General features: G+C 43.3%; 1 protein-coding gene across 1 annotated transcript in view; it reads right to left on the reverse strand.

The window, feature by feature from the left end:
- The window catches only part of LOC124553544, a 233507-nt gene that overhangs the window by 177472 nt on the left and 30046 nt on the right, over nucleotides 1-25989 (reverse strand). The window contains exons 4-5 of the mRNA XM_047127391.1: nucleotides 12130-12198; nucleotides 578-637 (exon numbers count right to left, since the gene is read on the reverse strand). Of these exons, the coding sequence (XP_046983347.1) occupies nucleotides 578-637; nucleotides 12130-12198 (129 nt within the window). The remainder of the gene's footprint in view (nucleotides 1-577; nucleotides 638-12129; nucleotides 12199-25989) is intronic.

The following is a 25989-nucleotide window of genomic DNA, read 5'->3' on the forward strand; positions in this document are numbered from 1 at the left end:
GTAGGACATGTTCTCAGGCATCAAGGGACCACCAATTTAGTACTGTAGGGCTGCGTGGAGGGTAAAAACGCTAGAGGGAGACCAAGAGGTGAATACACTAAGCAGATTCAGAAGGATGTAGGCTGCAGTAGGTACTGGGAGATGAAGAAGCTTGCACAGGATAGAGTAGCATGGAGAGCTGCATCAAACCAGTCTCAGGACTGAAGACCACAACAACACAGAGAGTACTGCTGCACTATGCATCCGTCAACATCCAGGCATTATTAACCTACACTAATATACTGTACTTGGGCTGACACGGCCGTCATTAGAAACATGTGGGGGCGTTAACAGTAAACGAGTACAGTGGTGAGTAAGGAAAATGTATGGCAGAGTGAATGATTTCAAGACAGCTGTGCATACACTATCAAGTGTTTCAGTGTGTCTTCATGACATATCATGATAAAAGTCATGGTAAGCCACCGTAGGGTCCACACTTCCACTGTGGTCGACTAATAGCTCAGAACTAAGTAACAGCCAACATCATTACTGGGACAAATAAAGAAATATCAAAAGTTGACACACGGCACCTACATACCTCTCCCTTAATGATCTGCGCATCAGAAATGGAAACTGGATCATCAGCAAGTGGTTCAGTCTGTAACAGACCAATGAGAAAAATTAAACAAAATTAATTTTAACCACTGTGATACTGCAGGTAACATATATACAGTATTTCATTACATGATGACCACTCTCTAACAAAAAAGAATATACAAAACAACCCAGCTGCACAGACTGGACGACGAATCAACCAAGCTGGAAGCTGGTACACACACACACACACACACACACACACACACACACACACACACACATACACACACACACACACAATATTTATGCTCTTATCACAAATGTTTTGTGTGTGTGTCACACAACATTGCAAAATTCTACCCATACCGGACCACTGAAGTATTATTCAAAATAATACTGCTGCCTGAAGAACAGAAGCTGGAGAATTAGCTGTTTATTTTGGGATTCAAAGACTTGCCTGTAAAATTCATACAGAATCATACTCAAACTTTAATCTGTGCACTTACTTTTTTTCAAAGTATGAAAACATGCCTGATAGGTGTGGTGTCACCGCCAGACACCACACTTGCTAGGTGGTAGCCTTTAAATCGGCCGCGGTCCGTTAGTATACGTCGGACCCGCGTGTCGCCACTATCAGTGATTGCAGACCGAGCTCCACCACACGGCAGGTCTAGAGAGACTTCCTAGCACTCGCCCCAGTTGTACAGCCGACGTTCATAGCAATGGTTCACTGACAAAATACGCTCTCATTTGCCGAGACGATAGTTAGCATAGCCTTCAGCTACATTTGCTACGACCCAGCAAGGCGCCGTATTCAATTGATATTTATTATATGAAGCATGTATCATCAAGAGCGATGTCATACAATTATGGATTAAAGTTAAGTATTCCAGAAGCTACGTACTTTTCTTTATAGCATTCATTACGTATCCTGTTTCAGACCTCACGCCAGCCTGCGTGAGTTTAAGCGCGTGCCTTTCGGCTTCCTCTCATTGTGTCTAGGCTGTCTTGTCTAGACACAACAATAGGTACTTGTACTTCTACAGAAAGAACTATGAAACAGAAAACTTCAATTCAGGTCACTGAGATCACTGTTAAAATTACAATCGCAAAGAAAGAATGGTCAGGTGAGCCTTTTTTTTTTTTTTTTTTTTTTTTTTTTTTTTTTTTTTTTTTTTTTTTTTTTTTTTTTTTTTTTGCTGCCAGTTACATCGCACTAAGACACAAGAAGAATGTTTACGCATTACAGCCTGGTACTGCAGCTGTAATAAGTCGCTTATTAAATACATTCGAGATATGCAAAATACACTGCCTAAAAGACAAAATTATATACCCATACGGGGATGAGTGAACAAAATGAAACTTCTCAGATTGAACGAGCATTTGGTATTATTCCTAAACTGAGTAAAATTTACAAATAACTTTGAAGTACAAGCCCACATTCACAGTGATGTTGCGCCCCATCACCCGGATGCATTAACCGTTTCGGTTGGGAAGTGAGCAATGAAACCAGTGTCTCCTCTCCAGAGGCGAGCTGCTTCACAACTGTTTTAACTGGACCCCAGATACTGGCACCGAGAAGACAGACTTTGATGTCCAAGCTGGTCCCACTTTTTTCAGAAAGGTCACAGTTCAAAGTAATAGACTGAAAGTCATTAAGTAAAACAGAAGTAATACCTGGCGTTCCACAAGGAAGTGTTATAGGCCCTCTATTGTTCTTGACCCATATTAACAACATAGGAGACAATCTCAGTAGCCGTCTTAGAGTGTTTGCAGATGATGCTGTCATTTACCCTCTTGCAAAGTCATCAGATGACCAAAACGAATTGCAAAATGATTTAGATAAGATATCTGATAACAAAATAAATTCACTTAATTTCGATTACGCGATAAGTCACACAAATCTGAAGGCTGTAAATTCAGCTAAATACTTAGGGATTACAATTACAAATAATGTAAATTGGAACGATCACATACATAATGTTGTGAGTAGAGCACAACACTTAGAAGGTGCAACAGGTCTACTAAAGAGACTGCTTACACCACGCTTGTCCGCCCTATTCTGGAGTACTGCTGCGCAGTGTGGGATCCGCATCAGGTGGGACTGACGGATGACATCGAAAAAAGTACAAAGAAGGGCAGCTCGTATTGTACTATTGCGAAATAGAGGACATGATACGTGAATTGCAGTGACAATAATTAAAACAACAGCATTTTTTGTTGTGACGGGATCTTCTCGTGAAATTTCAATCACCAGTTTTCTCCTCCGATTGTGAAAACATTCTGCTGGCATCCACCTACTTAGGGAGAAATGATCACCACGATAAAATAAAAGAAATCACGGCTCGCACATAAAATTTTAAGTGATCGTTTTTCCCGTGCGCCGCTCGAGGGTGGAATGGTAGAGAGACAGCTTGAAGGTGGTTCATTGAACCCTCTGCCAGGCACTTTATTGTGAGTAGCAGAGTAATCACGTAGATGTAGGTGTAGATATATCTATTCGGAACAGATCTGGGGATCCTGCTGGCCACAATAATATGTCAAATTCACGCAGTCAGTTCATAGATAGACATGCCATACGTACGTGAGGCTGTCCTGCTGAAAATTGGTGTCACAACGCTATCTTACGAGAGGTAACACACGAGGGTGCAGGATGTGTGTAACGTACTGGCTCCCCTCATCCTGACACAAGGAGTAACACAACTATGCCTGTCCAAAAGATTACGATCTCCCGCCAGAATGCCACTGTAGATGTTGACTGTTGTCATCAGGGGTGGTTGGAAACCCAATTCACCACTGAGCACAGTGCAACTCTATTATTAGCAGTCCACGCTTCCCAGTCAGGACACAACTCCAAATGCAGCCGTTTGTGTTGTCGTGTTAGTCTCGGGGAAGCTGCTGCTAGCCTGCATCCGATGGTGGAAGGACGTGAGACAATGTCGCAGGGAGTTCATTACTTTTCCTCGGACGGCATGTGAGCGTACTGTCATATCGCCGGTTTAGTTGTGGAGTGCAGGCAGCCACGTCTGTCGAGTTGAGCGTGGGACATGGAACTTCATGGGTTGAACGAGCATTAGGTATTATTCCTAAACTGAGTGAAATTTACAAATAACTTTGAAGTACAAGCACACATTCACATAACATATTAGACCTTCTGGTGACAAACAGACCCGAACTATTTGAAACAGTTAACGCAGAACAGGGAATCAGCGATCATAAAGCGGTTACTGCATCGATGATTTCAGCCGTAAATAGAAATATTAAAAAAGGTAGGAAGATTTTTCTGTTTAGCAAAAGTGACAAAAAGCAGATTACAGAGTACCTGACGGCTCAACACAAAAGTTTTGTCTCAAGTACAGATAGTGTTGAGGATCAGTAGACAAAGTTCAAAACCATCGTACAATATGCGTTAGATGAGTATGTGTCAAGCAAGATCGTGAGAGATGGAAAAGAGCCACCGTGGTACAACAACCGAGTTAGAAAACTGCTGCGGAAGCAAAGGGAACTTCACAGCAAACATAAGCCTTGCAGACAAACAAAAATTCCGCGAAGCGAAATGTAGTGTGAGGAGGGCTATGCGAGCGGCGTTCAATGAATTCGAAAGTAAAGTTCTATGTACTGACTTGGTAGAAAATCCTAAGAAATTTTGGTCTTATGTGAAAGCGGTAGGTGGATCAAAACAAAATGTCCAGACACTCTGTGACCAAAATGGTACTGAAACAGAGGATGACAGACTAAAGGCCGAAATGCTAAATGTCTTTTTCCAAAGCTGCTTCACAGAGGAAGACTGCACTGTAGTTCCTTCTCTAGATTGTCGCACAGATGACAAAATGGTAGATATCGAAATAGACGACAGAGGGATAGAGAAACAATTAAAATCGCTCAGAAGAGGAAAGGCAGCTGGACCTGATGGGATACCAGTTCGATTTTACACAGAGTACGCGAAGGAACGTGCTCCCCTCCTTGTAGCTGTCTACCGTAGGTCTCTAGAAGAGCGTAGCGTTCCAAAGGATTGGAAAAGGACACAGGTCATCCCTGTTTTCAAGAAGGGACGTCGAGCAGATGTGCAGAACTATAGACCTATATCTCTAACGTCGATCAGTTGTAGAATTTTGGAACACGTATTATGTTTGAGTATAATGACTTTTCTGGAAACTAGAAATCTACTCTGTAGGAATCAGCATGGGTTTCGAAAAAGACGATAGTGTGAAACCCAGCTCGCGCTATTAGTCCACGAGACTCAGAGGGCCATAGACACGGGTTCCCAGGTAGATGCCGTGTTTCTTGACTTCCGCAAGGCGTTCGATTCAGTTCTCCACAGTCGTTTAATGAACAAAGTAAGAGCTTATGGACTATCAGACCAATTGTGTGATTGGATTGAACAGTTCCTAGATAACAGAACGCAGCATGTCATTCTCAATAGAGAGAAGTCCTCCGAAGTAAGAGTGATTTCAGGTGTGCCGCAGGGGAGTGTCATAGGACCGTTGCTATTCACAATATACATAAATGACCTTGTGGATGACATCGGAAGTTCACTGAGGCTTTTTGCAGATGATGATGTGGTGTATCGAGAGGTTGTAACAATGGAAAATTGTACTGAAATGCAGGAGGATCTGCAGCGAATTGACGCATGGTGCAGGGAATGGCAATTGAATCTCAATGTAGACAAGTGTAATGTGCTGCGAATACACAGAAAGATAGATCCTTTATCATCTAGCTACAATATAGCAGGTCAGCAACTGGAAGCAGTTAATTCCATAAATTATCTGGGAGTATGCATTAGGACTGATTTAAAATGGAATGATCGTATAAAGTTGATCGTCGGTAAAGCAGATGCCAGACTGAGATTCATTGGAAGAATCCTAAGGAAATGCACTCCGAAAACAAAGGAAGTAGGTTACAGTACGCTTGTTCGCCCACTGCTCGAATACTGCTCACTGGTGTGGGATCCGTACCAGATAGGGTCGATAGAAATAGAGAACTCTTAGTTTAAAGTAATCTGGTGTGTTGCACATTTGCACCAGTGTAGTCTTTCAGAGGCCGTTGTGAGCGGTTGTAACTACGGCCGTGTCAAAGGGAGCGGCAAGGTTGTCTGCCCAAAAGCTCATACAGTCAAAACTTGCTTCTTTCTGCCTCTGAACAAATTGTAACTTTGATATTTAGAGGGTGCTTTCTGATTATAATTTTACATCTGTTTCTATTAAAAATGCTTTTTTTTTGGTCATCCGTCGACTGACTGGTTTGATGCGGCCCACAACGAATTCCTTTCCTGTGCTAGCCTCTTCATCTCAGAGTAGCACTTGCAACCTACGTCCTCAATTATTTGCTTGACGTACTCCAATCTCTGTCTTCCTCTACACTTTTTGCCCTCTACAGTTCCCTCTAGTACCATGGAAGTCATTCCCTCATGTCTTAGCAGATGTCCTATCATCCTGTCCCTTCTCCTTATCAGTGTTTTCCACATATTCCTTTCCTCTCCGATTCTGCGTAGAACCTCCTCATTCCTTACCTTATCAGTCCACCTAATTTTCAACATTCGTCTACAGCACCACATCTCAAATGCTCCGATTCTCTTCTGTTCCGGTTTTCCCACAGTCCATGTTTCACTACCATACAATACTGTACTCCAGACGTACATCCTCAGAAATTTCTTCCTCAAATTAAGGCCGGTATTTGATATTAGTAGACTTCTCTTGGCCAGATATGCCTTTTTTGCCATAGCGAGTCTGCTTTTGATGTCCTCCTTGCTCCGTCTGTCATTGGTTATTTTACTGCCTAGGTAGCAGAATTCCTCAACTTCATTGACTTTGTGACCATCAATCCTGATGTTAAGTTTCTCACTGTTCTGATTTCTACTACTTCTCATTACCTTCGTCTTTCTCCGATTTACTCTCAAACCATACTGTGTACTCATTAGACTGTTCATTCCGTTCAGCAGATCATTTAATTCTTCTTCACTTTCACTCAGGATAGCAACGTCATCAGCGAATCGTATCATTGATATCTTTTCACCTTGTATTTTAATTCCACTCCTGAATCTTTCTTTTATTTCCATCATTACTTCCTCGATGTACAGATTGAAGAGTAAGGGCGAGAGGCTACAGCCTAGTCTTACACCCTTCTTAATACGAGCACTTCGTTCTTGATCGTCCACTCTTATTACTCCCTCTTGGTTGTTGTACATATTGTATATGACCCATCTCTCCCTATAGCTTACCCCTACTTTTTTCAGAATCTCGAACAGCTTGCACCATTTTATATTGTCGAACGCTTTTTCCAGGTCGACAAATCCCATGAAAGTGTCTTGATTTTTCTTTAGCCTTGCTTCCATTATTAGCCGTAACGTCAGAATTGCCTCTCTCGTCCCTTTACTTTTCCTAAAGCCAAACTGATCGTCACCTAGCGCATTCTCAATGAGACATAGAAAAACAAAACATAATGTTGGACAAAAAACAATAGAGACATCAGTAAAAAACACTGAGCCGTTCACAGGATTGGGTTGGGTTGGGTTGGGTTGTTTGGGGAAGGAGACCAGACAGCGAGGTCATCGGTCTCATCAGATTAGGGAAGGATGGGGAAGGAAGTCGGCCGTGCCCTTTGAAAGGAACCATCCCGGCATTTGCCTGGAGCGATTTAGGGAAATCACGGAACCTGAATGCGAGTCCAGTGTCTAAGCACTGCGCCACCTCGCTCGCTTTCACAGGTGTGGTAAATGAAAAAAACGTTCAGCACTGGTACAAGAACACAGATGACTGAAATGATACGCGTGAACGATGGAGCGTGGGCGGTGAAACACTAAAGCACTAACACGAAGGCACACACAACAAACCGATGGCGGTGATCTCCGGCGCGCGAATGTTCACTCTACGTGTACGAGTCCGGAGACCTGCCAAAGGGGAAAATGTGGGGGAGGAGGGAGAGGGGAGGGTGTAGATGCCAGTGGCAGAGGAGATGGGCACAACATCTTCAAGATAGTGCTGAAATGGGGATATCCCGTACGACCATTTCACGAGTATGCCGTGAAAATCAGGAATACGGTACAACATTAAGTCTCCGACATCGCCGCGGAGTATCGTTCAACGTGACAGAAGTGCAACCCTTCCGCAGATTGGTGCAGATTTCAATGCTGGACCATCGACAAGTGTCAGCGTGCGAACCATTCAACGAAACGTCATCGATATGGGCTTTTGGAGCCAAAGGCCCACTCGTATACCCGTGATGACTGGACGACACAAAGCTTTACGGCTCGACTGGGCCCGTCAAAACCGACTCTGGATTGTTGATGACTGGAAACATGTTGCCTGGTCGGACGATTCTCGTTTCAAATTGTATCTGGCGGATGGACGTGTAATGGTATGGAGACAGCCTCACGAATCCGTGGACCCTGCATGTCAGCAGGGGACTGTTTAAGCTGGTGGAGGCTCTGTAATGGTGTGGGGCGTGTGCAGTTGGAGTGATATGGGACTCCTGATACGTCTAGATACGACTCTGACAGGTGACACGTACGTCAGCACTCTGTCTCATCACCTGCATCCATTGATGTCCACTGTGCATTCCGACGTACTTGGACAACTCCAGCAGGACAATGCGACACCCCACACGTCGTGAATTGCTACAGAGCAGCTGCAGGAACACTCTTCTGAGTTTAAACACTTCCTCTGGCCGCCAAACTCCCCAGACACGAAGATTATTGAGCATACCTGGGATGCCTTGGGACAGCCCTGCAGGGTTCATGGTGTCAGTTCCCTCCAGCACTACTCCAGACATTAGTCGAGTCCATGCCACGTCGTACTGCGGCTCTTTTGAGTGCTTGCTGAGATCCTACACGATATTAGGCAGGTGTTCATTTCTTTGGCTTTTCAGTGCAGTACACCCCAATAACTTCTGCCATGGGGGTTCGTACCACTTAAGCTAAAAATACGGTGAGTGTAGCTTTGTCTTGTGTCAGTATTAGGTAAGAAGGTGAAAAATTGTCTTTTGTGTCATATTCAATTTAGGTAATATGTTTAACATTTCTAAAAAATGGTGTATATTTTTACAGAATATGGGGTTACTTTGGCCTGAGCTACAGTAACTGAAAAATGAAGATGGAGTGGTGCTACACTTTGATGGTGATTCTGAAAGTTTCGCTGATGTGCAAGATCATGACCGGCACCACGAAATGATAGATAAATTAGTAACTGGGAAATACACTACAGTTCTACTTAACAAGGCTGTTCCAGAATTGGTACTGAGGGAAGTAATGAAGGTGCTAAAGTGAACTGTGCGGAAAAGACAGTCCCGCTGCGATTGACCATAACAGATAGATAGACTATTTTATCCTTGAGAGGATTTGATAAGATTTATCAGTCAAACATGACTAACAAAATGTGGCTATTTTCAAGTGCCCGAGCTTCCGTAATTTGCGTAATAAGGCCCATGTCCATATTGCACGGTATCCATGACATTTGATATATTTTCTTTACAAATAGTTACCATGGTGAAACATGTAAATTTAAAATTAATTAGTCAATTGATAAAGTAAATAACACTTGTACTTCCTGTATCACTTTCTGAATATGGTACAGAATTCCATGTTCTTACCTGACTTAACTGATGATACATGTCTTTTTACAGTACTAGAAAAATGTATTTGGAATTTTCTGTCTGTCATTATCCTTTGTTTTCTTGCCACTTATAAAAAGATAGAATTAAATTGGATCAAAGTAGCCTTAGTTTGCGGCACTGTAATAATACTTTAACCTTCATATTCGCCTGGCATGACCCCAAGTAACTTTTTCTATTCGCAAAACTAAAATAAAACACGAAAGAACATTCCAGAATGAGATTTTCACTCTGCAGCGGAGTGTGCGCTGATATGAAACTTCCTGGCAGATTAAAACTGTGTGCCCGACCGAGACTCGAACACGGGACCTTTGGCTTCCGCGGGCAAGTGCTCTACCAACTGAGCTACCGAAGCACGACTCACGCCCGGTACTCACAGCTTTACTTCTGCCAGTATCTCGTCTCCTACCTTCCAAACTTTACAGAAGCTCTCCTGTGAACCTTGCAGAACTAGCACTATCCTGAAAGAGCACTTGCCAGCGAAAGGCAAAGGTCCCGAGTTCGAGTCTCGGTCGGGCACACAGTTTTAATCTGCCAGGAAGTTTCACGAAAGAACATTGTTTCACAGGCATGATGGAGCTAAAAGCTGTTCCAAAGGCTGAGTTTCAGAAGTGTTTATAGGATCGGAAAATGCGCTGCCGTAAGTCTACAATCTCTGATGGGGACTATTTTGAAGCAGATAACATAGATGTAGATGAAGAGACATACATCATATATACATTAATCCTTGTTCCATAGATAATGGATACAACATTTCGTAATAATGTGGAAAGTGTCAGTTTAAAATAAGTTTTCTTTACACAAAATAATAATAGTTTTTACAGTTACTACTTCATACCTAAGAATTCATCTATTGAGTAGAAGGAGTTGCCATTCAGAAATTCTTTTAATTTGCTTTTAAATGTTGGTTGGCTATCTGTCAGACTTTTAATACTATTTGGCAAACGACCAAAGATTTTTGTGGCAGCATAATTTACCCCCTTTCTGTGCCAAAGTGAGATTTAATCCAGAATAGTGAACATCTTCCTTTCTGCTAGTGTTGTAGCCATGCACTTTACTGTTACTTTTGAATTGGGATGGGTTATTAGTGACAAATTTCATAAGTGAATATATGTATTGCGAAGGTAGTGTGAATATTCTGAGTTCCTTAAATAAATGTGATCTTGGGTGGGCTCCAGCTAACTAGCTTTGCATCTTCATTTCCATAAAACAAAAATTGCCTTTATTTTTCAACACACCTCATCATATATAATAAGTGTGCATTTGCAAAGAAAAACTAATTTTTCATCAGGTCAGTGCAATTTCCACAGGAAGGTTTGTAACCTGATGTCGAGGTTTTACTAACCTTAATTTCATGCATGGAATGTACTCACAGGAAAGTTATGGTGGGTTAATACTTGGGTTTCAAAAGATGCAAAAGATGCTGAGTTTGGAGCAGCACGAGAAAGATTCAGTTAGATCTGAACTACCGTACTGAATGTGTCACCACAGCACACAATGTAAGTAAAGAAAAAAGTGTACTACTTGAAAAAAGGGAAATTTTGTGTTCGAAGAAAGAATATTGAAAAGCACGCCAGCTGCATCTCATTCACAGAGCAATGGCAACAGCTAACTCAGCAGAAACTGTGAAATTAGTCTGATTGGATTTGTGACATGAATATTGATTGTGCAACATTGAAACATTTAGCTCGAGCCTAAAGAACAACAAATTCAGTGGTCATCTAAACTGTGTATAATTTTGAAGAAAGCCTTACCATCATTATTTTATTATTTGTGGGGATTGGTATGCAAAAGTAGATGGAGTGTCAACAGGTCACCTCTCCATAGGCACACGTTTGGGAAAGTCAATAGTCTGAGGCATGTACCTCGGGCGTAAACCTTTCCTTTAGCGCTACAATAAAGTTTAAGTGTGACACCAATTAAAAGAGGAATTATCCTGGAATTTGGCCTAGTCAGTTTAGGAAAAAGGGCAGAAAATCTGAGTGGATGGAAACTTCAACCAATGTCTTCCCTCATGCTAACCGCTGCTCTATCTCATTCGATGCAGTTCTAAACAGATTCAGAAAACCAGCAGTTCAGGCAGACTGAAACAATTCTACATCTACAGCTACATCTACATCCATACTCCGCAAGCCACCTGACGGTGTGTGGCGGAGGGTACCTTGTGTACCTCTATCAGTTCTCCCTTCTATTCCAGTCCCGTGTTGTTCGTGGAAAGAAGGATTGTCGGTATGCCTCTGTGTGGGCTCTAATCTCTCTGATTTTATCCTCACGGTCTCTTCGTGAGATATACGTAGGAGGGAGCAATATACTGCTCGACTCCTCGGTGAGGGTATGTTCTCGAAACTTCAACAAAAGCCCGTACCGAGCTACTGAGTGTCTCTCCTGCAGAGTCTTCCACTGGAGTTTATCTATCATCTCCGTAACGCTTTCCAGATTACTAAATGATCCTGTAACGAAGCGCGCTGCTCTCCGTTGGATCTTCTCTATCCCTTCTATCAACCATATCTGGTACGGATCCCACACTGCTGAGCATATTCAAGCAGTGGGCGAACAAGTGTACTGTAACCTACTTCCTTTGTTTTCGGATTGCATTTCCTTACGATTCTTCCAATGAATCTCAGTCTGGCATCTGCTTTACCGACAATCAACTTTATATGATCATTCCATTTTAAATCACTCCTAATGTGTACTCCCAGATAATTTATGGAATTAACTGCTTCCAGTTGCTGACCTTGTCGCTTCATCACATAACATGTGCTAGAAGCTTACTCATAAAGTAAGACACTAAAGTGTGTACAAGGGCCTATCACTTTTCCTATGTGTCACTTTTGAGTGACATAGCAAGAGGAGTGGTTAATACCATACAGAGCACATTGCACTGCACTGTACACACTGGCTTGTAGAGAATACGTCTAGATATACAGACAGGTGAATTTTGGTACTCACCGGAGTTTCTTCTTTAACGCACACTTGCTGGATCTCCCACTTCGGAGGTGCGAGTTGGTCAGTTTCCACCTGAATGAATGGAAATGGGTAAGTACAGGCTTGGCACAGTGAGCAACAAGTATAGAAGAGACCAGTCTACACAATAAAAATGAGTACTTCGTGACAGCTGAAAATCTGTGACAGACCCGGATTTACTGCTTACCACTGTGAAAATACGAGGTGGAATCCAAAATTTTCGGTACTGGTGCTGCCATCTGGAAAGTAGGAGTAGTAGATCTGTGCACCTCTAGGTGGCGAGAGCTGCATATCTGACGAGTCAGTGTGTGGAGTGACATTCAGCCGGGAGGACAAGTTGAATGCCCACAGTGATTTTCACAATACTCTCTGTTTGGTGTGTGGCGATTTTACGACAGATCCACTAACAGAACAGCGCATGTATATCAAATTCTGTGCGAATCTCGGGAAAAGTGCTACGGAGACCCTCGCAATGATTGAACAAGTGTTGGGGGACAGAACACGAGCTGTACTCGTGTGTTTGAGTGGCACTCTCAGTTCAGGGCCGCCCGCACACACGTCGAAGACGATGCTCACACTGGAAGGCCCATTAGCCGGACAACGCCAGACACTGTTGCCAAACTTCAACAATTGGTTCGTGCGGATCGACGACGAACCATTCGAGACCTTGGGGATGAAGTGGGTATTGCTTACGGGACATGTCAACTGATGTTGACTGACGAATTGGCCACACATCGTGTCGCTGCAAAATTTGTGCCGAGGGCCTCGACTGCCGATCAGAAGGCACAGCATGTTGGAGTGCGCAGGGACCTTCGTCAGAACGCATCTGATGAACCGACCTTCTTGTCGTGGGTTATCACCGACAATGAGAGCTGGATTTACGGTTACGACCGAGAGGCAAAGGAACAATCGTCCCAGTGGAGGAGCCCGGGCTGTCTGAGACCCAAAAATGCGAGACAGGTGAAGAAAAAGTAAAGAGGACGATCATTGTTTTCTTCGATACAGAGGGAATTGTGCATAAAGAATTCGTCCCACCCAACCAAACAGTGAATTCCACGTACTACTGTGATGTTCCGCAATGGCTCTGTGAAAACAGGCAGCGATGACGGCTCGAACTTTGACGTCGAGGGAACTGGCTGCTGCATCATGACAATGGGCTCACCAGGACCTTTTTCGCAAAAAACAACACTGCAGTTGTACCCCAACCACCGTACTCACCAGATTTGGCACCTTGCGACTTTGCGCCATTTCCAAAACTGCCACTCAAGTTGAAAGGCCGTCGGTTCGACAGTCTAGAGCAGATTCGAGAGGCATCACTGGCGGTGATAAACACCCTCAAAGAACAGAACTTTCAGAAAATGTTTGACCAGTGGCAGAAGCGCAGGAGGATCTGCAACAAATTGCTGCATGGTGCAGGGAATGGCAATTGAATCTCAATGTAGACAAGTGTAATGTGCTGCGAATACATAGAAAGAAAGATCTCTTATCATTTAGCTACAATATAGCAGGTCAGCAACTGGAAGCAGTTAATTCCATAAATTATCTGGGAGTATGCATTAGGACTGATTTAAAATGGAATGATCGTATAAAGTTGATCGTCGGTAAAGCAGATGCCAGACTGAAATTCGTTGGAAGAATCCTAAGGAAATGCAATCCGAAAACAAAGGAAGTAGGTTACAGTACACTTGTTCGCCCAATGCTTGAATATTGCTCACCAGTGTGGGATCCGTACCAGGTGGGGTTGATAGAAGAGATAGAGAAGATCCGACGGAGAGCAGCGCGCTTCGTTACAGGATCATTTAGCAATCACGGAAGCGTTACGGAGATGATAGATAAACTCCAGTGGAAGACTCTGCAGGAGAGACGCTCAGTAGCTCAGTACGGGCTTTTGTTGGAGTTTCGAGAACATACTTTCACCGAGGAGTCAAGCAGTGTATCACTCCCTCCTACATATATCCCGCGAAGAGAGCATGAGGTTAAAATCAGAGAGATTCGAGCCCACACAGAGGCATACCGACAATCCTTCTTTCCACGAACAATACGGGACTGGAATAGAAGGGAGAACCGATAGAGGTACTCAAAGTACCCTCTGCCACACACTGTCAGGTGGCTTGAGGAGTATGGATGTAGATGTAGATGTAGACCAGTGTGTACGTGTGGATGGGAACTTCTTTTCGAGGGTGGTGGTGACCATTAGTCCAAAGGTAAGGTTTTTAACAGATGGCCACACCAGTCCCGAAAATTTTGGATAGCACCTCGTATGTACCATCAGCCATTATTCTTGAAAGATTTTATTTACCTGTAGGCTACTTGTTTTGTTTTGTATGTTTGGGGAGGGGGGGGGGAGGGGGGAGAGGGGGAGAGGAGGGGAGAGAGAGAGAGAGAGAGAGAGAGAGAGAGAGAGAGAGAGAGAGAGAAAAGAAGCAGACAGAAATTGAACCCGCACCACCATCATGGTAGTCGTAATCCTCAGCCACTGCACTACACTCTCTTTGTCAACACAGGACTAACGTCGCAAGTGGAGGAGGTATGCACTGAACTTCAACATCGATTTTCTCGGAAATCAGGGGACGTCACATGAAAAGCTGCTAGCCAGATACTCAGGACAATTCCCTCCGCAACATACCTAAGACTCGTCACAATCTATGTTTAATAAGTTTGACGGTTCCCCTGTGAATGTCTGTTGTTTCTTACTACCTGTTTACATGTTTTCAGCCTTCTTTGCATGGGTACCAACTTTTGTAGTTCTCACAACATAGGTCTGTACAGTTTTGTATGTGACATGTTTTCCTATTTTCTTTTCAATCTAAGAAACACAGTAGAGTCCTATTAATCCAAACTAATTGTGATCGGACCTTGTTCGGATTACCGATTTGTTCGGATTAGGCAGAATTACGGTAAGGGGTTTCTAAAATGAAGTACACCAAGCAGATAAGTAGGTACACCATGGCAACAAATGGGAACAATGGCTCACTCTCACTCCGTGCCCTTGTTGTTGTGCGTTGTTGAGACCTTTGTAGTGTCTGGGGTCAGTGCACTGCCAGTTGGCTCGCAAAGCGCTCCCTTATGTTAGTTATCGGTTGCTGGAATGCATAACACTTCTATTGTACTCATTCAGGTGTAGTGGTGTATGCATTTTCGTCATGAGTAAACTGTAGTGGTTAATAAAAAAAAAAAAAAAAAAGAAAAAGAAAAGGTTGAAAATGTGGGAAGAAATCGTAAGTGAAAGTGGGTTTTTTAAAATCGTTAATGACCGTGAAAAAAGGGAAAGAATGAAAAGCAAATCGGGCTTCGTATTACAGAAAAGCTGTCGGACTTCGTGATTCGGAAAAGCTATTGTTGGGGGTGGTCCTTGTGGCGTTTTTGAGCAAAAGTTAAAGCAATTTCCACTACAAAAAGTATTGAAAAAGAACAGAGAATAACAAAATATAACTGACAGGGGGAAATGGCGTAGATAAGAGTTCATCCTTTACCAGGTTAAATGTCTTCTTTCATGCGGCGTCCAGGTCTTCAAAAATCTCCTACTTCATTTCTGCGCGAAAAGTCTGCTCCGAAATCTTGCAATAAGTTTCATTGTCCAGGAATTTCTAATGTATACAAAACCGTCTTGATCTTAAATACAATTTATTTTAGTTGCTTCTCTCCATCCTCCGAATTTCATAACAACGTCCACAATGTCTACACATTACAATCTGATCAAGACTAGCTATTAAGTTTTTTTACGTCAGCATCAGATCACATCTGCCTTAAGCTTCGGCTATCAAGAGACAATCAAGAAACGGATAGAAAACAAAAAAAAAAGAGTTACAATTTTAGTATTTTCTCTGCCGTGGAGCGCTCATACCGCTGCGACGGCACAATTCATGTCTGAGGGAACGAGTGCAGCGCGGCGAAATTCAAAGTCTCGCTACAAAACGCAAACATAAAACGTTACATCTCAAAGAAAAACTGAATGCTTTGAAGTGGATAAGAGATCGGTGAGAATGTTTCTAAACTGGCAACGGAACTGGGTGTTGGTAAAGCAACCATTTGTGATTGGAAGAAGAACCGAGTGAAGCTCGAACAGTCCTGTGCAATGTGTTTGGGGAAAAAACTGTAAATTCGGCAGATTTTGAAACACTACCAGTACGATAAAGTGGACGAAGCTCTTTTCCTTCGGTCTACGCAGGAAAGAGAAAGGGGAACTCCTTTGAGCGGAGCACTGGCTCAGGAGAAGGCTGTTTACCTGAACAAGTTAACGAATGGTGACGAGTCTTTTAGTGCGAGGACGGGTTGGTCAGACTGATTAAAAAAAACTTCACAGAATCCATGAGCTAACAATTACTGGAGAGAAGCTTTCTTCTGACTGTGATGTAGTGAAGGAATACTTGGGTGAGTTTGAAAAAAATGATAAGAGAGGGAAAGTATTCTCCCCGACAAATTTGTAACACTGACGAGACTGCCTTTAATTTTAGGGCATTTCCAACAAAAAGCCTGCAATCAAAAGCAGAAGACGGTGCTCCCGATTGTAAAATGTGCAAAGATCATGTGACTTTATTAGCGTGTGGCAATGCTGCTGGTAATCGGAAGTATGCGTACGGAACGATTTGAAGTGGAATGATCATATAAAACTAATTGTTGGTAAGGCGGGTACCAGGTTGAGATTCATTGGGAGAGTGCTTAGAAAATGTAGTCCATCAACAAAGGAGGTGGCTTACAAAACACTCGTTCGACCTATACTTGAGTACTGCTCATCAGTGTGGGATCCGTACCAGGTCGGGTTGACGGAGGAGATAGAGAAGATCCAAAGAAGAGCGGCGCGTTTCGTCACTGGGTTATTTGGTAACCGTGATAGCGTTACGGAGATGTTTAACAAACTCAAGTGGCAGACTCTGCAAGAGAGGCGCTCTGCATCGCGGTGTAGCTCGCTGTCCAGGTTTCGAGAGGGTGCGTTTCTGGATGAGGTATCGAATATATTGCTTCCCCCTACTTATACCTCCCGAGGAGATCACGAATGTAAAATTAGAGAGATTAGAGCGCGCACGGAGGCTTTCAGACAGTCGTTCTTCCCGCGAACCATACGCGACTGGAACAGGAAAGGGAGGTAATGACAGTGGCACGTAAAGTGCCCTCCGCCACACACCGTTGGGTGGCTTGCGGAGTATCAATGTAGATGTAGATGTAGATGTAGATGAAGCTGTTTTGAATGCTGATCGGCAAATCTGCTACGCCCAGAGCTTTTAAAACCTGCAACATGAATTCCCTGCCCGTATATTATCGCAACCAGAAAAAAGCACGGATGGACGGTAAGCTGTTCAAAGAATCGTTTGACTGCCAGTTCGCTCCGTCTGTTCGACGGTTTTGTAAGGAAAATCATCTGTCTCCACGTGTAATCCTTCCGATTGATAACGTGCCGTCTCACCCCAGGACTGAGGAATTACGTGATGGAGAAATTGTGGCAAAGTTTTTGTTGCCGAATGTTAACCACTTCTACAGCCGGCGGACCAGGGCGTGCGGCAAACATTAAAGCTGATTTACCAGAAAACAATTTTTTAAGAATGCTGATCCAAGATGATAGCATTACTTTAGTGGACAAAATAAAAATACCAATATGAAAGGATGTTGTTTATTGGGCTGCTGAGGCATGGCAGAATATTTCAGAAAATACTGTGACAAAATCGAGGAGAAAACTGTGGACATGTCTCGGATTTCAGGACAACCCAGTGGAAAATAAAGAGGAAAATCTACTACAAATGATACAGACAGCCCCCAGATGTGAAGAAGCTAGCGAAGGAGACGTAGACGAGTGGATGGCAGCGGGTGGGACATGTGTGGAGAACCTCACCGACGCTGGTTTAGTTGCTGCTGTGACTCGAGACCAGGACGAAGTGGACTGCTGTAACGGAAGCGACAAAGGAGAGCTGGTGCCACGCAGTGACGCAACAGAAGCCCTTGACTTCACACTAGATTATTTGGAGCAACAGCCCACTGCTACATTTGCTGATTTGATGTTTATGAGACGATGGCGCAACTATGCGTCATATAACAGACTGTCTCCATTACACCAAAAAACAATGACTGAGTTTTTGTCATTTAAAAAAATGGTTCAAATGGCTCTGAGCACTATGGGACTCAACTGCTGAGGTCATTAGTCCCCTAGAACTTAGAACTAGTTAAACCTAACTAACCTAAGGACATCACAAACATCCATGTCCGAGGCAGGATTCGAACCTGCGACCGTAGCGGTCTTGCAGTTCCAGACTGCAGCGCCTTTAACCGCACGGCCACTTCGGCCGGCTTGTCATTTAAAAAGTAGGGATACAATGTCCACTGTATTTTAGTAAGTTTGACAGATTTTCATTCATTGTTGTGCATGTTTAAACCTAATGTTTTCTTGCCAATTTTTCTAATACATGTTTACTGTACTGTATAAATTAAAAAGGGAACCTCCCCATCGCACCCCCCTCAGATTCAGTTATAAGTTGGCACAGTCGATAGGCCTTGAAAAACTGAACACAGATCAATCGAGAAAACAGGAAGAAATTGTGTCGAACTATGACAAAATAAGCAAAATATACAAACTAAGCAGTCCATACGAAACATAAGCAACATCAAGGGCGATGTGAGCACAACAGCGCCGTGGCCCCCTGGTTAGCATCAGCAGCTGTGGAACGAGAGGTCCTCGGTTCAAGTCTTCCCTCAGGTGAAAATTTTTTATTTTCAGACAATTATCAGAGTTCAGGCACTCACACATAATCAACTTTGCTCTCCAAAATTCCAGGGCATGTTCAAATTTGCTTGGACATATGCAGGATTTGACGGTCTACATACGGAAAAATTTGAAAACCTTAAAAACATATGTTTTGACAGAGCACAGAGAAAACTGTGCGACTGTGAAACTGTTGCATTTATTTGTTGAAGTTTATGTGACACACTCTTATGTTTTCATCAATTTTTTGGAAGTGATTATCACATCCACAAGAAAACCTAAATCGGGCAAGGTAGAAGAATCTTTTTACCCATTCGCCAAGTGTGCAAGTTAGGTGGGCCGACAACATATTCCTGTCATGTGACACACATGCCGTCACCAGTGTCGTATAGAATGTATCAGACGTGTTTTCCTGCGGAGGAATCGGTTGACCTATGACCTTGCGATCAAATGTTTTCGGTTCCCATTGGAGAGGCACGTCCTTTCGTCTATTAATCACACGGTTTTGCGGTGCGGTCGCAAAACACAGACACTAAACTTATTACAGTGAACAGAGACGTCAATGAACGAACGGACAGATCATAACTTTGCGAAAGTAAAGAAAGTAAAATTTTCAGTCGAGGGAAGACTTGAACCAAGGACCTCTCGCTCCGCAGCTGTTCACGCTAACCACGGGACCACGGCGCTCCTGTGCTGATATCATCCTTGATGTTGCCTATGTTGCCCATGGACTACTCAGTATATTTTGCTTATTTTTTCATAGTTCCACACAACTTCTTCCTGTTTTCTCGATTGATCTGTGTTCAGTTTTTCAAGGCCTATCCACTGTGCCAACTTATAATTATATCTGAGGGGGGTGCGACGGGGAGGTTCCCTTGTTAGACTAACATTTTTCATGTTCAGATTAACCGAACGTTCATATTAGAGGGGTTCATATTAGCTGGACTGCTGTAATTCATTTTGATGCTATGCTCAAGTTACAAAATCCTACCTTAAACTATTTTACACTCAGTTTATCGTCATCATTGTCTACTACTTCTTTGAATATGTTTTTCGTACATTAAAACTGTAACTTTTTACACCATCCCTATTAAAACTACTTTACAATACAAGGTGATTCAAAAAGTGAGAGCAGATTTTAATTGCTCATTACAGACAAATTGTGAAAAATAAAAACACGCTCGTGTCAGTGGTAGAGGAAGGCTCAAAATTTTATGTTCACACAGACACCACTATTCCATACACTCAATATCAGCATCATGTGTTGCTTGACAAACATCAAAACAGTAGTCCATTTCATTCCACACGTGGATTAATAGATGCCTGTTTACTGAATCAACAGCGTCAACAATTTGATATGTCAGTTCCTGAAGAGTAGCTGCCACAGGTGAGACAAAGATTCTGTCTTTTACGCACCCCCAAAGAAAAAAACTGCAAAGTGTGAGAAATGCACGTTGCATTTTAACATTGGATTGGCTTTATGCAACGTCCAACACACAAAATTATTTCTCTTGTGGTGTAGTCACCAATATGTTGCAAACAAACAGTAGTGTAGCTGTGTCAAAAGTTTGAACCTTCCTCTACCCGGCGACATGTAGAAAGTGTTTTATAGTTTGTCTGCAACAAACAACTGAAATCTGTTCTTTCTTTTTGAATCACCTGGTACTTCTTATTTTCGATTTCTTGCTAAATTTGTTTCATATCTTGGATGTTGAAAATGTAGGTTTGCTACATCCTGTTACACTGATACCACTGTGCGCCGTAGTTGTCTTAAATAGACCTGGTACTTATTCCTTTTATCTATGAACTACTGTTGTTCATACTAGTTTCAAGTTCATAATTATTTAATTGTATCTATCATTATATAAACAATCTAGTAGAAAGCGTCGGATGCTCTTCAAGGCTATTTGCTGATGATGCAGTAGTCTATACCAAAGTAGCAATGCCAGTAGATAGTAAGAATTTGCAGAACGACCTGCAGAGAACTGATGAATAGTGCAGACTCTGGGAGTTGACCCTCAACGTAAATAAATGTAACATATTGCGCATGCATAGGAAAAGAAATCCACTACAGTACAGCTACACAATCGATGACAAACAGCTGGAGACAGCGTCTGCTGAAAAATATCTAGGCGTAACTACCCAGAGCGACCTTAAGTGGAATGACCACATAAAAACTGATATTGGGGAAAACAGACACTGGACTCAGATTCATTGGAAGAATCTTAAGGAAGTGTAACTCACCCACTAAAGAAGTGTCTTTATAAGGCACTTGTTTGCCCGATTCTTGAGTATTGTTCACCTATCTGGGATTCCTATCAAGTGGGACTGATAGAGGAGATAGAGAAGACCAAACAAAGGGTGGCGCATTTCGTCACAGGATCATTAAACTGGTGAGAGAGTGTTTCGGAGATGCAAAACAAACTCCACTGGCAGGTGTTACAAGAGAGGCGTTGTCCATCACAGACAGAGTTACTACTGGAATTTCAGGACAGCACTTTTCAGGAGGAGTCGGACAACATATTAATTCCCCCCTACATACATCTCGCATATTGACCACAAGGACAAAATTCGAGAAATCAGAGCCAATACAGAGAGGCTTACTGACAATCATTCTTCCCACGCATTATTTGTGAGTGGAACAGTGTTGGAGGGATGAGACAGTGGTACTGAAAGTACCCTCCACCACACACCATTAGGTGGCTTGCAGAGTATGATGTAGATGTAGATGCAGATGCAGATGTGTGATGCAACAGTTTTACTGTACGGGGTGGTTATAATTAAACTTCGCTACTAGAAACGGCCCCCGGGAAAAACAAGTGGTCGCAGGACAGTGAAACTTTGTGGAAAAATTTGTAAGAACATGCAGAAGAGAAATAATAAATAAACCACTGAAAGACACACATTTTAATTCCACCTGCGATGGCAACATTTGTTAATGGCATACCGCATTTACGTTACGGGTTACAAATGTTGCTCAATGTAACAACCATATACATCCACGTCAGCCTGAAACTGCACCACAATACAGTTTAACAATCGTTTGCAGCAGTTTTCGAACAGTGGACTGTAGAATGTTCAGCTGTCGTGACACAGCTCATGCGCTGCTCGACCATCGCACATTGGGCCCAGCGTTCTCAACCGTGGCACCAGTAACTCCTTCAGCAATTGGAAGCGTAATTGGCTGTCGGCTTCTCTCAGGAGAAATCACCAAATCGCCAACCGTACGCCCTTAATGTGTCGATACTTGCAAAGAGCAGTGGCACTATTGCTGTTATTTTCATAAAACGCCTTTACCAGCTATTTATATTAACTGCAAATATTCCAGAATGCTTGTACACTCCTGGAAATGGAAAAAAGAACACATTGACACCGGTGTGTCAGATCCACCATACTTGCTCCGGACACTGCGAGAGGGCTGTACAAGCAATGATCACACGCACGGCACAGCGGACACACCAGGAACCGCGGTGTTGGCCGTCGAATGGCGCTAGCTGCGCAGCATTTGTGCACCGCCGCCGTCAGTGTCAGCCAGTTTGCCGTGGCATACGGAGCTCCATCGCAGTCTTTAACACTGGTAGCATGCCGCGACAGCGTGGACGTGAACCGTATGTGCAGTTGAGGGACTTTGAGTGAGGGCATATAGTGGGCATGCGGGAGGCCGGGTGGACGTACCGCCGAATTGCTCAACACGTGGGGCGTGAGGTCTCCACAGTACATCGATGTTGTCGCCAGTGGTCGGCGGAAGGTGCACGTGCCCGTCGACCTGGGACCGGACCGCAGCGACGGACGGATGCACGCCAAGACCGTAGGATCCTACGCAGTGCCGTAGGGGACCGCACCGCCACTTCCCAGCAAATTAGGGACACTGTTGCTCCTGGGGTATCGGCGAGGACCATTCGCAACCGTCTCCATGAAGCTGGGCTACGGTCCCGCACACCGTTAGGCCGTCTTCCGCTCACGCCCCAACATCGTGCAGCCCGCCTACAGTGGTGTCGTGACAGGCGTGAATGGAGGGACGAATGGAGACGTGTCGTCTTCAGCGATGAGAGTCCCTTCTGCCTTGGTGCCAATGATGGTCGTATGTGTGTTTGGCGCCGTGCAGGTGAGCGCCACAATCAGGACTGCATACGACCGAGGCACACAGGGCCAACACCCGGCATCATGGTGTGGGGAGCGATCTCCTACACTGGCCGTACACCACTGGTGATCGTTGAGGGGACACTGAATAGTGCACGGTACATCCAAACCGTCATCGAACCCATCGTTCTACCATTCCTAGACCGGCAAGGGAACTTGCTGTTCCAACAGGACAATGCACGTCCGCATGTATCCCGTGCCACCCAACGTGCTCTAGAAGGTGTAAGTCAACTACCCTGGCCAGCAAGATCTCCGGATCTGTCCCCCATTGAGCATGTTTGGGACTGGATGAAGCGTCGTCTCACGCGGTCTGCACGTCCAGCACGAACGCTGGTCCAACTGAGGCGCCAGGTGGAAATGGCATGGCAAGCCGTTCCACAGGACTACATCCAGCATCTCTACGATCGTCTCCAAGGGAGAATAGCAGCCTGCATTGCTGCGAAAGGTGGATATACACTGTACTAGTGCCGACATTGTGCATGCTCTGTTGCCTGTGTCTATGTGCCTGTGGTTCTGTCAGTGTGATCATGTGATGTATCTGACCCCAGGAATGTGTCAATAAAGTTTATCCTTCCTGGGACAATGAATTCACGGTGTTCTTATTTCAATTTCCAGGAGTGTATTTATACAAACACTGAATATTCTAGAAGACAGAAATATCGAAAAGATATTTGAAGAACCCTCCAGCTTCTTCTCTGCAACAAGTGAGGGTACTGTTTGGTACATTCTGGGAACAGTCATTCAAAAATAAACTGCTGTCAGCTGCACATGAATTCCAAATGCAGGATTATGACCAATTTTGTGATATCAAATCACATCTTCAGGTGTACATCTACAAGATAGAAAACATACAATTTACATTATGAAAAAAAAGGATACCTATCCTAATAATCTAAGCTCTTTGACAACCGACATGAAATACTCACATGTCAGTAAAACACTAAGCCCATGATATGGGAAGGATAGGGACTCAATGTTCTCAAAATAAAATACTGTTACCTGTAATAGATCAAACAGCTATGCATCGTAGATCAAACTGATCTGCTGAAAATCTGACATGTTAAAAGCATGTCAACCTACAATGATAAGAACAAAATATGAAAACAGGAAAAGGTAAAAAGTCCCAGACTGTTTTTTGCTCTTTTCATGGTAGACTAATGTGCTTTTAACATGTCAGTTTTTCATCTGGTCAGTTAGACGTACGAGACAAAGCTGTTTGATCTATTACAAATAACAGTATTGTATTTTGAGAAGGTTGAGTCCCCCTCCTTCCCATATCATGGGCTTAGTGCTTTACTGATGTGCGAGTGTTTCATGTTGATTGTCAAAGAGCTTACATTATTACGACAGGTATCCAGTATTTTATCATAATGTCAACTGCATGTTTCCCATGTTGTAGATGTACACCTAAAGAGGTTATTTTCATCATGGCAGCACCACCAGCAACCGTTACGAAATTGTCTCTAATGAAAAACAGCCCACTGTGGGTTGTTTTTCATTCGAGACCTAAAGAGGTCATTAGATATCACGAAACTGGCCACGCTTCTATACATAAAGCTTCATTTACAGCTGAAAGTGGTTTACTTCTGAAACATGGATAACTTCATCTGCAATTGCCCTCAACAAAGTCTATCCAGAGAGTAAAAGACATTTTTCAAAACTTTTCAATATGGGAAAACCAAATTTTACCCTATACATTTTAAAGGCACACTCTTAAGCTATTTTTCTACATAATTGCCAAGTTAATTGAGGCTCTTTTCATACTGTGGCATGTAGTGGTTAGTAAAAAAGAAAAAGAGAAGAGAAGAAAAGAAAAGGTTGAAAATGTGGGAAGAAATCGTGAATAAAAAGGGGTTTTTAAAATCGTTAATGACCGTGAAAAAGGGAAAGAATGAGATGCAAGTCTGACTTCGTATTACAGATTAGTTATCGGACTTCGTGATTCGGAAAAGCTATTGTTGCGGTGGTCCTTGCGGCATTACTGAGCAAAAGTCAAACCAATCTCCACTAGAAAAATTATTTGAAAGAGAACAGAGATTAACAAAATGTGATTAACAGGGGGAAATGGCGTAGATAAGAGTTCGTCCTTTACCGTGTTAACACGCCTTCTCTTGTGTGGCGTCCAGGTCTTCTTCTCCAAAAATTTCCTGTTTCATCTCTGCGTGAAAAGTCGTAGCTGCTCCAAAATTTTGCAATCGTCCAGGAACCACTAATTTATACAAATCAAAACCATCTTCGTATTGAATGCAATTTATTTTACATTGCTACTTCCATCCTCCAAATTTCATGGCAACTTCCACAATACGTCTGCACATCAATGAGTTTTTTCGTCTTAATCCGACCACAACTAGCTAATAAGTTAAGCTTCCGCTCTCAAAGACAAAAGCGGGTAGAAAAAACCAAAAAAAGTTACAATTTTAGTACCTTCATTTTCTTATACATTTTCTCTGCCGTCGAGCGCTCGTACAGCTGCGACGGTACAATTTATATCTGAGTGTAGCGCGGCGAAATTCAAAGTCCTGCTACAGGCATGAGTTTTTCAATACCATCTTTGTAGAAATCTGATATATGCAATTAAATTTTGGGAACCCACCTAGCAGAAAATTTGTGGCAACCGAACGTCTCCGCCACAACTCCACACACCAACCTCTGTGAAATTTGGGGAAAAAGTTTCAAAAGTTCTGTAATCGTGAAATGGCAATTTTCACAAATTTTGTCATCGATTTTCAGCGTTGGTCACGTCTGCCACAGAAGCTGAGTGGACAGTGTGCCAGCTCGTCACGCCGGGGGGCCAGGGTTCGATTTCCAGCTGGGTGGGAGATTTCTCCACTCAGGTACCGGGTGTCTGTGTCATCTTCACCATCAGCACTTCATCCCCACTGATGTGCAAGTTACCGAAGCGGCGCCACTTCAAAAGACTCGCACCAGGCGATCAAGTCTACCCGCCGGGAGGGTCTACATCTACATCTACATCTACATTTATACTCCGCAAGCCACCCAACGGTGTGTGGTGGAGG

The sequence above is a fragment of the Schistocerca americana genome, chromosome 11 (assembly GCF_021461395.2).
Source record: "Schistocerca americana isolate TAMUIC-IGC-003095 chromosome 11, iqSchAmer2.1, whole genome shotgun sequence".
Classification (NCBI taxonomy): Eukaryota; Metazoa; Arthropoda; class Insecta; order Orthoptera; family Acrididae; genus Schistocerca; species Schistocerca americana.